The sequence below is a fragment of the Dromaius novaehollandiae genome, chromosome 1, assembly GCF_036370855.1.
Source record: "Dromaius novaehollandiae isolate bDroNov1 chromosome 1, bDroNov1.hap1, whole genome shotgun sequence".
NCBI classification, from domain to species: domain Eukaryota; kingdom Metazoa; phylum Chordata; class Aves; order Casuariiformes; family Dromaiidae; genus Dromaius; species Dromaius novaehollandiae.
Genome location: NC_088098.1, coordinates 35,900,961 through 35,917,227, shown reverse-complemented (window position 1 = coordinate 35,917,227; position 16,267 = coordinate 35,900,961). Strand labels below are relative to the sequence as shown.

Sequence of the window (16,267 nt, the reverse complement as noted above, 5' to 3'; positions counted from 1 at the left end):
GCTCTCTGCAGCTGTGCCATGAGGGTCATGGCTTCCAGCTCTGGGAGATGACTATGATCCAGAGTTTATTTGCTGCGGATCCGATGATCCACAGAGGTGTAAGAAATAATGTTTTTATATTACTGCATATAGCAGCACCTACCTTTATTTTTTCTTGTAAATAATGATGACATCTGCACTCCTCTGAGACAGCTCCTGCGTCCTAACCAAGACCTGTGTGAGAGATGGGAGCAGGCAACGTGCCCACAAGGTCTGGGCATTAGCGATCTATAGGCTGTGGCTGCTGTTATCAGGGAATCGGTCCAGTTTCATTGCTGTCATCTACTGAAACCAGAGCTGTCCACCTCATTATACAGCCTAGTGGAAAGCATAGTTTCACACATGAGACCTGAAATGCCACATTACTGAAAGTAATACCTGCCCTCTGCCCCCTTTTTAAATTAGGACTTCCATAATGTTCTCTCTCCCTCCTTTTTTACTTAAATTCAGCTTCCTGTGCAGCTTTAGTAGTCCTAACTAATGCTCTTCATAGTTATTAATTCTTTCCCTGTTGATCTTTGGAAAATGTCTCTAATACAGCTATGCCTGGTATTTTCTGTTGTCTGATCAGTAATTCATGAATGTGTTTAGCTTTTCTTCTTTGTCTTTATTATATAAGATGATGCTCTTACTTTGTGATAATATTCTGCATGTTCTTTAGAAAACCCTTATCCTGATTCAATGTTTTTGGGAGAAGAGTGTCTTTTATCTTAAATAGTTTTTAGTTGCTTGATGACTTTTTGAAAAAGATCTCGCTTGATAAGCTTGGATTTGAAAAAAATGTTAATAAAAATGCCCCAAACTATTTTCTAGGACTGGTTAAATGCTTTTGAAATTGCAGAGTTCACTGTGACTTTTGGTCAGAAGGCAAACATTTATTCTTATAACTAATTTAGTAAGTTCTCCTAGAAAAGAAAACACAGTCTGCTCTGATATGCTGTATGTAGGACTGACTGACAGCAATGACATGTGAGAATTTATATGGTCTTCTTGATGACTGAATCTTTTTATGTTTTTTTTTCTTTAAGATTTGTTTCATTTTACACTTTGTTTTAAAAAAATGTCTTTTCCCCTTCCCCTCTTAAAGGTAGAGACCTGTGGGTTCTTGTTCTGGGAAGGTTTCCAACCCATCATAAGATTGGCATTCCAGAGTTCAAGTATGTTGCTAATATGCATGGGGATGAGGTATGTTTCAACTTTTGCAATGTCATTTATACCAAATATACTTACAACAGATATAGAGAGAACTTCTCTCAAGCATGTACTGCTTATTATTGAGGTGTATCATACCTCAAAGATGACCTGATATGTCTGTATTTCTTTAAGAATTTCAAGAATAAGGTTAACTTGTTTTTGTGGAAAGACTTTAGGAGACCTTACATCACAGAAAAATTCTGCACCTAAGACATCTCTTAAGTAGGGAGAGCTTTGTCTTTTCCATGTGAATAAAAACAGAGGCTTTAACTTTACTGGGAATGAGTTAGATGCAATAGTTTGCTTGTACATTATTATTGACTAGGCATGAAGTGTGACTGATGGAACTCTTCAAATTCATCTTAGAAGTGAATAATAATTCCTGTGACTTATGCACCAAATGGTTTATTTTGGGAAGACAAATTCACTTAGGAACCTTAACCTAGGAATACCTAGATTCACCTGAGATAACACAGTGAGTACAAAATGAAAAGCCATTTCAGACTTAATCTGCTGATGAAAGAATGCCCATTATTAATGAAAAAGGAGACAGTTCATGGCAAGATAACGGTGATCGTTGCCTTCCTGGGATAGTACGTGAATCTGGTATAGAAAGACTCAGGGCTTCCCTCTTCACTCTGTTCTTTTCTTGCTTTCTCTCTATTTCTCTTATTCTTCAGCTTTGCCTGCTTTTGTTAGACAGGCTCAGGATAACTTTGAACTGCACAGTTTCCAATGTGAAAGGTAAATCTTGACACTAGTTCATTACAGAAATGGCAGGATTACATATATGCTACACTGCAAATTTGCAAAACCAGGAAGAATCTATGGATTAGGAAGCGTATCCTGCCTAACAAAGCACAAGCTATTGCTGTTACCAATACTGTGTGTGAGCACTTGCACGCCTACAGGCACTTGTGACATTATGTGCCAAGAATTTTGCCAAGTGAAACTAGTTTCACCTTGTTTGACAGTGGCTATGCTCAAAATACTGCTGGGAGTCTGACTTCTTTGGAATTTAACTCTGTGTGGGAGGGAGATGATTCATGGTGTTAAGTGGACACACGTGTTACTGGGATGCCCAAGATAGGGTCTGAAACTCATTTAAAAAAACAAAACAAAACAAAACACGTGTGTGTGTCAGCAAGGTAGTCCAGGGTGCCTTAGGTGCTGAGGCTCCGTCTTATAATCCCTGCAGACTCCTGAAGAGAATTATAAAGCCTGTATGCCCTAGCTACAGGATGACCAGCTTCGGTGGGGAAGAGGTGGGGGACAGGACATGATCTCATCCAGAACAGCCTGGCTTTTAGGCTACAAATCTAAGTACTGTTGGACTGCAGAAAGCTGGATTTCTGCTGCCACGCTTTCTATTATAGCTTCCACAACGAAGCACCATTGCTCCCCAACTTCATGTGCCCAAAGACCTTTGACTGTGGAGATGGATGCTATTTACATATCCATAGGGTCAGGTATTGCTGGAGAGCAGGCAGGCTGGATCACTGGATCTAAAGGATCTAGGATCTAAACTTCTATGTTGTCTATATGACAAATGAGGCAAAATTTCAGTATCTGGCCCTGTGTCACAAGTTTGGCTGAGAGACGGGTTGATCCTTGAGCTGCCTAGCTACAGTGAATTGCCCTGCTATATATTTCTCTAACAAATGACATTCTAGCTTGTGCATCAGACCAAGCATGCACCTAGGAGAAATCCTGGAAATAGAGCTATTCCTCCTTTTCAGGCCCTCATGATGACCTTAGCCTTAGTTTTTTTGTTCATAGATGTAACACACAGTAGTCATTAGTTTTTTTTCCTATCTGACCATAAATGTATTTCAGATGGCAGGAAATTAATTCCTCGTAGAGTGAAGCATTGGAGAACTTGAATGTTTATTCCCATAATCTAAGATTCTGCTGGATTAGTCACTGGGGAAAAATTCCACTTCCCCTATAATCTATTAAATAGATAAGTGTTGCACTGAATGTATGGCAAGCTTCAGCTTGCTGTTCCACAGTCTTTCATAACTTAAAATGGTAGGATTATAGCTTCATTGATATAATTATGTCTTCTGTACCTCCCTGATGCCTTCTATAAATGGTGCACAGGGAGAAACATGTTCTCTAGTGCTGTTTGGTGACACGGCCCTTCTAACCTGTCAGTGTCATGTGGTGTTTTGTTTTGTTTTTTTAATGACTTAGCCAGCAGCCAAAACCAGAGATGAGCTGGGGGGGACCTCAGTTGCAGGTATGCAGGCTGTTCACACATGCAGCTGGAAGAAAACCTAGGATGTTTGGAGAACTAACTAATGGGGAACTAAAAATAAAATAATGGGAGTACACAACGTTAGGAAAAGAGAGTTTTGGGTTTTTTTTCAGGATCAGAAAGATTATTTTTTGAATAGGTTAAAGATTTTAGTAGAGTAAGACATGACCTGCCAAAATGTAATGATTTTGTGATAGCCATTGCCAAATAGTGAACTTTTGTCCCAGGTCTCCAGAGACGCAACAAAACACTTCCCCCCTTCTCTCAGCTCCATGGGACGTCAAAATGGCAGTGACAGGCTGCGCGATGTGCGTGGCCTGTGAAATGCTGATAAAGTTTGCGCCAGGGAAGCTGGGGGAGAGGCAGCCTGCTGATTACAGCGGTGGCCAGGGGTGTTTGAGAAACAGAATCTGTGCTTTGATCTGGGCAGCTCAAAGCAAATCAGACGTCAGTTGTTTGGCGTGGGGAGTGGTGATGTGGTTTTCCAGCTTTTTCTAGTCCCAGTTCATCCTGAATTAGGCAGCGGCTCGCTTGTGTCCCAGGCTTGTGTCCTCCCTGAAAGAGCTCCTCTTTCCCGATAGATACGCTCACACATCTGTTCTTAGAAGAACGCATTGCATTTCACACTGACCAAAAAACAAATCCCCAAATGCTCAGAAGTCATAAATGGAGCAGAATTGTCAGCTTCTGACCGGCTGTGCCAGGGGCTTGAGGCCTATCTACACAACTAAAACGGAGGATTTTGTTCTAAAACTGTGTCTGAAGCACGTATATCACAGCAGAAAAGCTCTGTAAGGGGAAGCATGTGTAAATAACATGTAAACTACCCTTGTATCGCTCCCTTTATTAAACATATGGGTTCCTTAACTTTCTGCAGCTGTAGTGTAACTGGGCCATCACAAGAAAAAACCCTTTTCCAGGATGGTAATACCATCCCTTTTCGCCTAAATCATCCCCTTCCCACTCACTTTTTTTGAGTGCAGCAGTATTTTGCCTCTCATTACGTTCAGCCCATACTGATAGGCCTGCACTGGCCTTACCTGAAAGGATGTATTTATTGCTGGCTTATCTTTCAATTTAAGTTAAAGTAGCTAGGCTCTATCTTCCATGTCATCATAGGCGTAGTCATATCTAAAAAAGGGTTCCTAGAGATACAGTAATTTATTAGGATTTGGGTGACTGGAGATAGGAGTAGGTTTGTCATCAGTGTAACTGGGTTTTTTTTTTTTTAAAAAAAAAAAAGCTAATGAGTCTTGTGTAAGATTTCTCACTCTCATTTCCAAAGGTGAATGGCAGTTGCACTTGTACCATTCCTAGGCAATAGGATGAATTTTTTACCACCAGACTTGCTTCCACGTATTCTGATACCTGTCACAAGGAGTCTCAGGAGATACCCTGATGTCCTTTGCCCATAGCTAGAGCATGGGAGACGTGTGGCAGGGAAACAAAAACGCGCTCTAGAAAAGAGAACAGAAAAAATGTTTCTTGTATAGTGAACTATTTTCCACTTGGTTCCAATATCAGTTCATGTGATGTAAAGAAAGTCAGAGACACTAGCAGGGTGCTGCCAGGCCCATTTACCTTCCTTACCCTTATTCCTGCTGTTCTGAGTCTAAATCTAGTCTAGTCTTCCCCTTGGCCAGGTGAAGACTGCGTGGCATGGAAATAGTCCAAGTGGTAGCATCCTATACCAGTTACTAGTTCAAAAGCGGGCTGTATGTCGCCATTGCCTTTGACAAAGGAATGGCTATGTGCCAAACTGTATTTGCAGAAATGCTGGTTTTAAGACTGGTGCATATTAGTAAAGAAGGATAAACACGATGGGATATATTGCAGCCATGCATAATAATTAGTGCTGTACAAGTGTTAAAGAATGTCTCATAAGAGTGGCATTTAAATGATCAACCAAGATGGATTATCAGTTTCTCCTCTGCTGTAACTTGGCTTTACTAGGTGGGGTTGTGCCTCGGTATGCTGCACTAGGTCTGTAGATCAGTCAGAGCTGGAGCAAGGAGGCTGGTGAGACCGTGCTGGTCTGAAACAGGTCCTACCTGATGGTTCTGGTCTTTCTTTCAACATAGCTCGACTGAAATCCAGGCCATGTTTAAGGAAAGAATTTTAATCATAAAAATGGGCAGAGTATATCCACCCACTAGGTCCCTATCACATGGTAATAAAAATGCTTTAAAAATAGGGGTGCTTCAGTGAGGTATTACAGTGCAGGTGCAATTTGTGCCAGCCTTAATCTTTTAACTAGCTGAAGCTTGGGCTCCCTGAGCAAGCCCTTCCGTAGCTGAGCAGCACGCTGACCCAGCTGCACCAGTAGCAGCCCAGTCAGCAAGTTTAAGGGGTAGGTCCACGGAAACGGCAGTCACACCCCTTTCTACAGTGTAGATCCATGCCCTGACGTATGGCTCTTCATTCAAGACTTTGCCTGAGGATCCCCGAAAGCCCTTCCTCCTGACTCTGCCTTTCTGGAGCACACAGTGAAGCTTTGACATCTGAAAGGGCACAGAGAAGCTGGAAACCTAACTGTGCCCCCAGAGGTGGCAGAAAGGGTTTTCCTTTGCTTTTGTGTCACTCCTCATCTGTGCTACCATAAAATAATACACCTGGGCATGAGGCCATCACCCTTGGGCGACTGCAGTTAAAACGAAATACTTCATCATGTCTGCTTAAAGCCCCGGAGCACATGAAGGCTGTCCTCTGCTCTCTTCATCTGCCCACTATTAGACTTTTTCTAATTAGGACTGTTAGGAGGCAAGGTGCCTTGTCCTTGGCACACACTGGACCCAGGCTGCTGACAGTCTGTATCTCGAGGATTTATCTGAAGCTCTAAAGTAAAAACAAATGGCTGATCGCTTTGCTTTGCAGGCACAGCCGACCTCTTTAGTATCAGGGTAAAGCTTGTCTGAGCAGGAGAAAACTTGAGTTACGTTTTCTTGTAGCCAGAACCTAAAGCTCTCCCCTTTCCTCTCCTCAAACACCTCCAACTGCACTCTTCAAAGAAATGCGGAGTAACCTGGACAAAACCAACACCCCTCTGTAGCCTAACCAAAACAGACTTATAGTAAACACTTGGGGTTTTTTTTAACCCCTTGGGATTGGATGAGAGACCAGCCCTCTGTGACAGATGTATGCTGGGTTATTTAAGGTACTAAAGTACGCAGATACAACAGCCAACAGCTATACAAGGAGTTCTGTGAAATAGGATTCATTTTTTTTTATATTGTGATATAAGCAAGTCTGGGTTAATTCTTCAGTGCGGTGGAACACTGATCTGCTTCTGTTGTCTATAAACATTGTCCTTTTCCGCCATCTTTTCTTGCTGTTTTTCTTTCTGATTTTTTTCCCTTCCTGTTCCTGCTTCTGTACTGTACTCCCCCCACTTTTGCGAGAGGATCTCTGAAGACAAGGGCAGTGGGAGCAAAGACTGTTTCCCATACCTCCAGAGAGCAGTCTGGTCTTGTCTGTAGTTGAGCTGTCTCTGTGGTAGGGCTGTTCTTGTTGCCTCTGAGTCTGTTAGCTTTATCTCTCGTGCCCAGGGCCATGATTTGGCTGACTTCTCTGCCTCCCTTCCTTCCTTCCTTCCCACCTGCTCTGTGTGTTTCCCAAGATGTCTGTCACCCACAGTGGGAGCTGAGCTGCCTGCACAAGACAGGTTCTGTGGCATCTCTCCTTCATAAATTTTACAAACTTACCTAAACTGCAGAGCAGTCTGCTCGCATCTGCTCAGGTGCCATTTTGAAAGTTACTGACAGTGGAAGGCATTAGGTACCTTTTCCTCTCTCAAAGCCCATTTGCAGTAGAGTCTAGACAAAGAACCACTTAGTTATTGGGACAGTAAATGCGTGTTTATAGCACAGCTTCCCATAGCATGTTATTTGATGGTAGCTTGCAGGAGACCATTAGGAACTGACAGGCAAAGGTTAGGGACCTCGGGTACAAATCTGCTGGGGGCAGGGGGGAGGCATCCTCCTTCTTCCCCGCACAAACAGCCTGGCAGAATTGCTCAAGTTCCAATTCAGAGACTGTGAACCTTCTTTACATATAGCACTTCAGATGATGTGATCTGCAGCTTAATGGAGTCACGTTTGGCACTACTTCCCCCCCCCCCCCAAACTATTAACAGCAATTGCTGCCAACAGGCAGGACATGGTTTGCTCCCAACCTGAACAGCGAGTGCATCCAGCCCTCCTGCCCCCATATTGTATCAACCCAGCTGCTGCAGGCAGAGTTCCTGCTGACAGTGCGTTCCCCTTTCCCGTTTGTCTCAGCAGCCAGAGCAGGATTTGCCACTTACAGTGCACTGATAAGAAAATTTAACGAGAAACCATTAGTGTAGCAAACAGCTATGGAGAAATGCTCCTTTTCTCCTGCCCAGTTTCACTCAACTTTTACCCTACCTGTTACCTGTTTGCAAACTGGAAGATGTTTATTTGTGACACCAGTTTCATCCACTAAAGCTGCTCCATGTCGTCAATTTAGAAGGAACAAAAAAAAAAGTATTTGCAGTATTTCTATCTTAGTGGTGCAAGACTCATTCTAAAAGATGCTGAGACTCTGTAACTCTGAATTAGAGCCTGCAGTGATTTACCAGGCTTTGTTCTTGGGGAAAAAGTAGAGATAATTTATCTCCAGAGCACATCTAGTTGCAAGTCTTGATTTGTTCGCATCCCAGCAAGGCACAGCAGTCCCACGGCATCCTTGAAATGGGTCACAGTGCTCCTGGAAAGATGGTCCAGTGAAGACGCTGTACTAGTGGATGCTGGGGGGGATTGTTCTTTACTTATTGTAAATGGGAGTTGCCAGTCCATTGGCTAAAATTTGACAGAGTAGACCAAGGGGAGATGTTGGTAATGACCTGCCAACTTGCATAACTTAACAAACTTCCATGCAGAAAGATTGCCATTTTCTCCACAACTGCTTTTCCTGGATCCAAAGGCCACATCCAAATTGTCTTCCTCTCTGTTTGTCTTGTTTTTTTTTCTCTATTTTGTATGTACCTGTTTGATTTCCCCAGTGCCCACGTTCATGGCATTAAAATAAAGCAAGGTGAGAGAGCATATAACAGAAGTGCGTATGGGTTACTTCTCCCCAAACTGGGAGTCAGTCTCTCTTGACCGTGCATTAAGGGAGAGACCATAGAAAAGGGGATCATCAAGAAAAAATCCTGCTGTGTAGCACCCTGGAAAACACGGAGGGGCTCCTCTTCCTCTCTGCTGCTCCATCACTGCCAAGCGGCGGTGCACAGCACAGGCACTCTAGGTGCAGGGCCCAGAGTCCCTCAGGCATCAGCACAGAGCTGACAGTAGTGAAACTAATGCAGTGTTGCATATCCAAGCCCACATAATCTTTAACATGCTGCTTGTACAGCAGCCTACGCAGTTCTAGTTCCCGGTAAGGCTTGCATTCAGTCTTTATCCATGAAGTATTTAAACGGTGTAGCTGACGCAGTCAGTTCCCATTACAGAAAAAGGTCAGGTTAGTCTGGGTTTAAAACTCTTGTGAAAACCCTCCAGTGACAACTTTCATCTATTAAGTTACTTTAAGTATTCTTAGAGGGAAAGCATGAAACAAAACAGCATTGGCTAGAATGCTCATATGCCTTGTATATCTATGTAATCCAGTTAAAAAAAAAAAAAAAAGTCCAAGGTTGTGGGTCTTTTCTTCATAGCAGGCTTAAAATAAAATCCATCCTTCTTTATACAGACTGTTGGGAGAGAAGTTCTGCTCCATTTGATAGACTTCCTGGTGACAAACTATGGACGTGACCCAGTTGTTACCCGGTTACTTAATAGCACCCGGATTCATATCATGCCAACAATGAATCCTGATGGATTTGAAGCTACAGAAGAGCCCGATTGTTATTACTCACACGGAAGGTAAGGGCGGCTTAGGAGGGTGGGAGTGGGTAAAGGAAATGGGTGGAGAGTGGTAAGTGGGGATAGCCAAATGTCTTGAGTCATGCTTGGTGGAGAGAGTAGCTCGGAGGATGTTAGGGCTAAGTTTGTCCTGTGCTCTTTTGAAGATGCACTGTTACAGCATAGAGATTTTGGAAGACTGAGTCAGACTGGTGTTTATATGTACTGAAGCTAGAGGCAAATTGGTCAGAATGGTATAATGACCTAACCTTTTAGGCAGGAGATGCACACTGTGAATAGAAGCACAACAACCTATTTAGACATTTAGGGTGCTAGAAAAGAGAAGAGAAAGTCCAGCTACAGGTATCTATTTCAGTAGGAGAACTATGTAACCCCCGTTAATGAGAAAAAAGTGTCTCTGAGCTTGTTGAATGGACTTCTCTTTTTAAAGTTCATCATGTTGTATGCAGACCTAGTAAGAGGATTTAATGATCTGGTAAGAGGTTTAATGACCTAGTAAGAGGTTGTGTAAGATTTGCAGAAACAGAGCTAGCTGTAATAGGTACTGTGCTAATAGCAGTGCTAGAAAAAAAATGATGCAGAGGAAAATGCTACTTTTGCATTCTTGAATGTAACTACTGGAGAGACCAAAAAGGGGAGAAAAGTTTAAGAAAGCAGAAGAGGAGAGAGTGAGAGAACAGGAAGAAATGCCCAAGGGACAGAGCTGGAATGTGCAGGAAAGGCAAAGCTGCCTTAAACTCATAAGCTAGAAGCTCTCCTGCACCTCTGGCCATGGCAACTTCGGGACCAAGTGAGAAGGTAGGTTAGGTACAGGCAGTATTCAGTTCTCTAGGTCCTCCTTTTGGTTGGGAAAGAGATGGCACATGGCTAGGGCTTTTATGGAGGATGCAATTTTTTTAATCCCCCTCACTGGCCCATAGATTGAATTTAACTAACTGAGTTTAAAAATTAACACAGCTAAAGCTAAGTACCTTCTATGCTCTGAGAAACTAAGTATTGTCTGTACTGACCTCTCTGAGTGAAAAAGGAAGAAAGGAATAAAGTATTTGCATAAACGGCTAGACCTTCAAATACAGGTAGAAGGAAATACATCTTGTGTTTGAGTAAAATCTTTTGCTCTGTTGCCCAGGGTGACAGCAATAGAAGGGACACAGCTATGCACTGGTCACATTCCTACATGAATGGAAAAACACACTTAGAAGGACAACATCCTCCTGACCTGGATTAGGTTTTTCTAATTCATGTGTGTGTAGGCATGTGCGCGTGCAAAATAAAGTCCATTTTCTTAATGCTTGAAAAGATAAATTTGTGATGGTGTTCGTGCCTGTTCCCTAAGGACACTGGCATGCCACAGATCATAAGAACTTACAGGAGGCTGACAACGTGCAAGCGTCTACAGGCAAAACTGTTATGGGAATGTCTTTCTTCTCTCTAAGGTACAATAAGAATGGAGAAGATCTGAACCGAAATTTTCCTGATGCCTTTGAAAATAACAACGTCACCATTCAGCCAGAGACTCGAGCAGTGATGAACTGGATAAAAAATGAAACCTTTGTCCTTTCAGCAAACTTGCATGGGGGTGCCCTGGTTGCCAGTTACACATTTGATAATGGTAACGCAGGTAAGCTAGTACCAAACTTTTCTCCACATCTGATTTTTTTTCTAGGGGCTTTAACTGTATTAAAGCAAAATTCACAAGTTTCCTGCAAGGTTTGTCCATCCCAGCTCAAAGGCTGCAAAGACTTTGATAAAACCCCATGAAAAAGCCCGATGTGGCTATTTGAGAGATTTTCATCTTGTATGTAAGCAGCACTGTATGTTTTACCAGTAGTGGGAGTTATATGATGGCTATCTTTATTCTGCAGTTACTGGCTCTTCAGAAGGCTATAGCAAATCTCCAGATGATGATGTTTTTATTCACCTGGCAAAAACCTATTCTTACAACCATGCCAGCATGTACAAAGGGACTGGGTGTGACAACAGACAGACCTTTCCAGAAGGCATCACCAATGGGTATTCGTGGTACCAGCTGGAAGGTAAGAATGTCCGTGATACTTTTTCAGGTGCTTCAGATATAATGTTCTCACTCGCTCTTGCCATCCTGATGATGAAACTGCTGTGGTTTTGCCCACAGTAAAGGGTTGGTTCAAGTAGCTAGTGAGCTGATTAAGCCACCACGTTGCTGTAGAGTCTCTGAGCAGGACATAAGCATTTGTAGACTCTCCTGGTCAGCAGGCACAAGTGAATGAGGCAGCTTCTGCTGTCTGACTTCTATCCTGCCCTTTCGCAAGGCCAGAGCAGTTCTCTCATAACTATATAGAGCACAAGCATGCACACCCATCACAGACCATTCGTTAATACTATATTGATATGTTTGCATAGCTACACTGAGCCTGGAGACCAAAACCTTTTCTTGGAGCAAGTCAGGAATGACTCTACTGTTAACAGTGCATACAGGTCACCTGCTTTAACTGAGATCAAAACCTATTTATTTCCTCTCCTTTCAGGAAGAAAGCCAAAGTCCTGTTCATACATTATCCTTTTTTTTTTTTTTTTTTTTTTTTAATTTTTGATTACAGAAGTGTTTTAATCTCCATTTATTTGTAGCCAAATAGAATCATGGGCCTGTATACTGTGGCACTACATGTTGCTTTCACAGTCTGAATTCAAAACCTTAAAAGGCTCTTAGGGCAGCTGCGAGAATGGCAAACTCTATGCCAAACCATAAATTTATCTGCCCCCATTTATTTGGGAGTGTTGTATTGTTGTGTTTATGTAGCATTACTTTATGTGAATCTATAGAGCAGTTAAGCCATTTTTCCACAGTAGACAGTAAATGTAAGTGACTCTGGTACTAAGGAATAGTTTGTCTGATGTTTCTTTTTGATGTACCTTCTTACAGATGTGATGCAAGTACCCGTTTTAAACTCTCCTACTGTTCTTCTAGCTTGAAACTGGTGCTTCTTTCCAGCTGAACACTATTTGTTTTATTTCAAATTTAAGGTGGAATGCAAGATTACAACTATGTCTGGGGACAATGTTTTGAAATTACATTGGAGCTGTCATGCTGTAAATATCCCCCTGCAGACCAGCTGGAGGAGTTCTGGAGAGACAACAAAGTTGCTTTGATTGAATATATAAAACAAGTGCATCTAGGTGGGTATGCGAACAGGGAAGGGAGCTGGAGCTGCAGACAGGCTGGTGGGCAAAGTGGGGACTCTTCAAGAAGCCAAGTTCAGTGTCAGACCTCACAGGCGAGAAGCTCTGACTCAGCCACTTCAGATATCAACGTTTTTTCCATTCCTCAGTTGCTTTCCAAATATATCTGAGCTAGGTGCCAGTTGGCAGCGGTTGTATTGCCAAACTTGTGAGTCAGTCACTTGCTTTTCCCTTCCCCTCCCAATCAAAAGATCAGATTCAGAACTGAATGTTTTTGGGGAGTCATTTTGGTTTTGTTTGTTTTTTAAAGCAATAAACACAAGAGACACCTGACTTTTCTGATGAAGTCACAGTTCAAGCTTTTCTTCTACATCCTTTAGGGTAGGAAGCTGTCTGTCTGTCTTTTAAGTGAACAGTCAGATTTTTTCACATTTGTAGCATGAACTTGGGAGCTGTGGCTTACAAGTAAGGACTTGAATTGCAAGTGCTATGAGGCACTAGAGAGGAGAGCTTGTACGTGTGAGTGTCAGGTGTGGGGCAACTGGCACAGCTGCGATGGCACAAGGGACTTAAAATGTGTTGGAGCAGGAGCAAGGGACGGTCCCCTGGGTCCATCTTACCATACACCCCTCTCGGTGAGTCGACTTTCCTCTCCAGCCTTGGAGCAGTCCTTTATTTCAGAGGTCTCAAAGACTCGTGTGTTTGGACGTGTGCATACGCATGTGCAGAATGTTTTCTGGGTCTTTGCTAGTTTTTAGTTGGTTTGCTTTAAGGCCTTTCTAGGTATGCTTTTGACTGTACACTTGGAGGAAAGAACTTCTACTTAGTGAAGCTGTGGTATTTTATAATGAACAGAGTTGAAGGGTTTGCATAAATCTGTTGCTTATCTTCCTTTTTGTTGCCCTGAATGCCTGACTGCTGTTTTATCTTTGCTTAATGCCAGTCATGCCTTTAAGGCTGTGTGTGAGAAATTTGGGGAAACTACTCCAAAAGCAGACACTGTTGTTGTTCTGCCATTTGGAATTACTAGATAAGAGGCTGAGTTATTTAAAAGAAAAAAAAAAAAAAAAAAAGCCATGGAGGATTTTGAGGTATTAAGCTGTCTAGTAGAGACTCATGCAATAATGTAAGTATATGTGATGATTTCAGCAAATGAGATGTAAAAACAGAGATTAGAATGCTATTTTCTAAATTAACATGGTGGTAAACTATTAAGAATAAAAAAAAAGGATTTTCTATTTTAATTCCTTTCAGTAAGATATGTGACTTACGTGACTACTTAGATGTGCAAGAAATGAAGTAAACAGGCTTTGTGTGCATCCAGCAACATTTAGTCTGGCTCTTCCAGACTAGGAGGCTGACCATAATTACACACTGCGATCTTGCTCTCCTCTCCCTTTTGCACAGGCGTCAAAGGTCAAGTTACTGATAAGGACGGGACTCCTATTCCAAATGCAATCGTGGAAGCTGAAGGAAGGTCTCATATCTGCCCTTACAGAACAAATCAATATGGAGAGTACTTTCTTCTCCTTTTGCCTGGGATATACGTGATCAAAGTAAGTGTGCTGATTTGCTAAGTTACAGTTTCTAATTGCATTGAGCTCTTAAACACAGTGGGACTGAATCCCTACAGATGAATGAGCTGAACTTGCTCAAGTCAAATACAGGACCTGAAAGGCTTTTTAGCAGATTAAAAAAACAAACAAAACCCAACCAACCCCACCCCACCCCCCCCCCACCCCCCCCCCCCCGCTTAAAACCTTAACCAGTCGTAAGGACATTTTTTGATACAGTGAGATCTCTGGTCCCCCAGATGCCCAGAAATAAGCACTTGTCTGAGCTAGATGGTGGAGCCAGCTGTGCGTCTGGACCATGGTGACACTAGCTTGAGGTGTTTGAGGCAAACCACAGAGCCCCTCGATGGTGACGAGGTGGAGGCTGGGATCCTTGCCACCCCAGGCAGCAGACTGACAAGGCCATCAGTGACGGCTGTTCCCTTGGGTGGAAATGGCCTCTTTGTGCACGCTGCCAATAGCCTGTGCCGGGGAAACCGATCCAGCTATTTGTGTGGCCTCTGCCTGGTGCCAGCCAAGGGTTTATGCTTACCCTTAATTGCAGGATTCCCTCTCCTGTACAGCACACAGTGCTCTGTGGTCCCTTGTGCCAAAAATTGCTGCTGCACTGAAAGAAGACTCCTCTGTTGCCTCTCAGGGAAGGGACTCTTCTGCTGTAAAATGCCAATCATCTGGTAAATTCCTCTTTGGACTTGAGCATCAAGTGACCACCACCTTCACGTGCTCACCCCCCTCCCGCCCTGCTGGAGCTAGCAAAAGGACCTTGTAAGCCAGCACTGCCTTTAGTTTTGTCCGTGGAGGCAAGCAATTCCACTTAATGTTGACACATTAAAAAAGGCAAGAAAAAGTCATGACCGAGAAATTATTTTACTCAGTAGACATCCCTGCGTGGTACCCAGTACTTGTTTTTGCTGCTAGCTGCTTGCTTGTTATGACTGCACATTCTCGTTTCTGTTCACACAAAGCAGACCTCATGCATCGCTTTGCTGCTGCCTAACAAGGTTAGTTACCCAACAGGTTGCATCTTTCAGGTTTTCTGGTTCTTCTTGCTAAGCAATTTAATCGGTTCGTTCATTTTAAATCAATGACCCAAATAAAGCAAAGTTAGCTAAAACCCTTGTCTACTGTGAAAAAGCACCAAAAGATACATTCTGTTATCATTTCCATCTCAGTTTACTTTGGTTTAGTCTAGTTGCTGTATGTGAGAAACTTTACTGTTTTCTCATTCTGTAGCTTCTTATGTTAAGAACACTTTTTTAATAGGTCAAACATGTTTAAAGAAGCACATTAGACAATAGTTGTTACACAGCTGAAATTAACATTTAAAACCAAGTAAGTGAGAAATCTTTCATGTTTGTTCCTAGGCTACTGTACCAGGATTTAAATCGATGCTGAAGACAGTGGAAGTATCCAGTAATAGTGATAACTTCAGTGCTTTGAAATGTGACTTCTGTTTCTCAGAAGTCTCTATCAAAACAAGAGCGTCTTCATGTCCTAAAATTCCCCTCTACCAAGAGCTTGAACGCGCTTCAGCGGCAGGAAAACCAACTTTAAATATCTTTGTTTTAATGACTGTTATGCTTGTAATTCTTAAATAAAGGCAAGAATGACATGGCAAGGCAAAAATCCATGTCTTCCTGCACAAATGTGGCTTTTAAAACAAAGAAAGACTTGTATATGCAAAAGAATGTATGTTTTATAAATGAAATTCTCAGATTTAAAGTCATGCTTATTGTATTTTATAAAATACTGGCTAGACAATCAGATGTTTTAATTATAATAGATTCATTTTTCTACATAAGTATTTTAATCTAAAGCATTATTGTACAGCCTATGGAGTTAGACATTGTAGAATTTCAGTGTGGAAAATACAGATTAATTTTGAAAAATTTGAATTCAAAAAAAGTACAGGATTGTACTGCAAATGTTTCATACAAACTCAGTTTCCTCATTGTGTCTACACCACTGTAAACAATTAGCTTAATCCTGATTTCTCATAATAAAGCCCCTGCTGTAAATGGCGAAGGACATTTATGAGTAAGTATGCTCATTCTTATCTATGCAGCTGAGACTGACAGGGCTGAAATAAGGTACAAAGATCAGTAACAGTTGTAAAACAAGATGGAAATAAAGCATGTTCCAAAGGGCGCTGCTGC

At 42.2% G+C, this 16,267-nt stretch overlaps 1 protein-coding gene across 2 annotated transcripts in view; it reads left to right on the top strand.

Annotated features, from left to right (window-relative positions):
- The window catches only part of CPM (carboxypeptidase M), a 36,581-nt gene extending 20,440 nt beyond the window's left edge, over positions 1–16,141 (top strand). For both annotated transcript variants that reach the window (XM_064508893.1, XM_026100419.2), the window contains 7 exons: positions 1,127–1,224; positions 9,206–9,378; positions 10,815–10,999; positions 11,244–11,414; positions 12,382–12,534; positions 13,945–14,093; positions 15,476–16,141. In XM_064508893.1, coding sequence (XP_064364963.1) covers positions 1,127–1,224; positions 9,206–9,378; positions 10,815–10,999; positions 11,244–11,414; positions 12,382–12,534; positions 13,945–14,093; positions 15,476–15,709 — 1,163 coding nt within the window. In that variant the 3' untranslated portion in view covers positions 15,710–16,141. The remainder of the gene's footprint in view (positions 1–1,126; positions 1,225–9,205; positions 9,379–10,814; positions 11,000–11,243; positions 11,415–12,381; positions 12,535–13,944; positions 14,094–15,475) is intronic.
- The last annotated feature ends 126 nt before the right edge of the window (positions 16,142–16,267 follow it).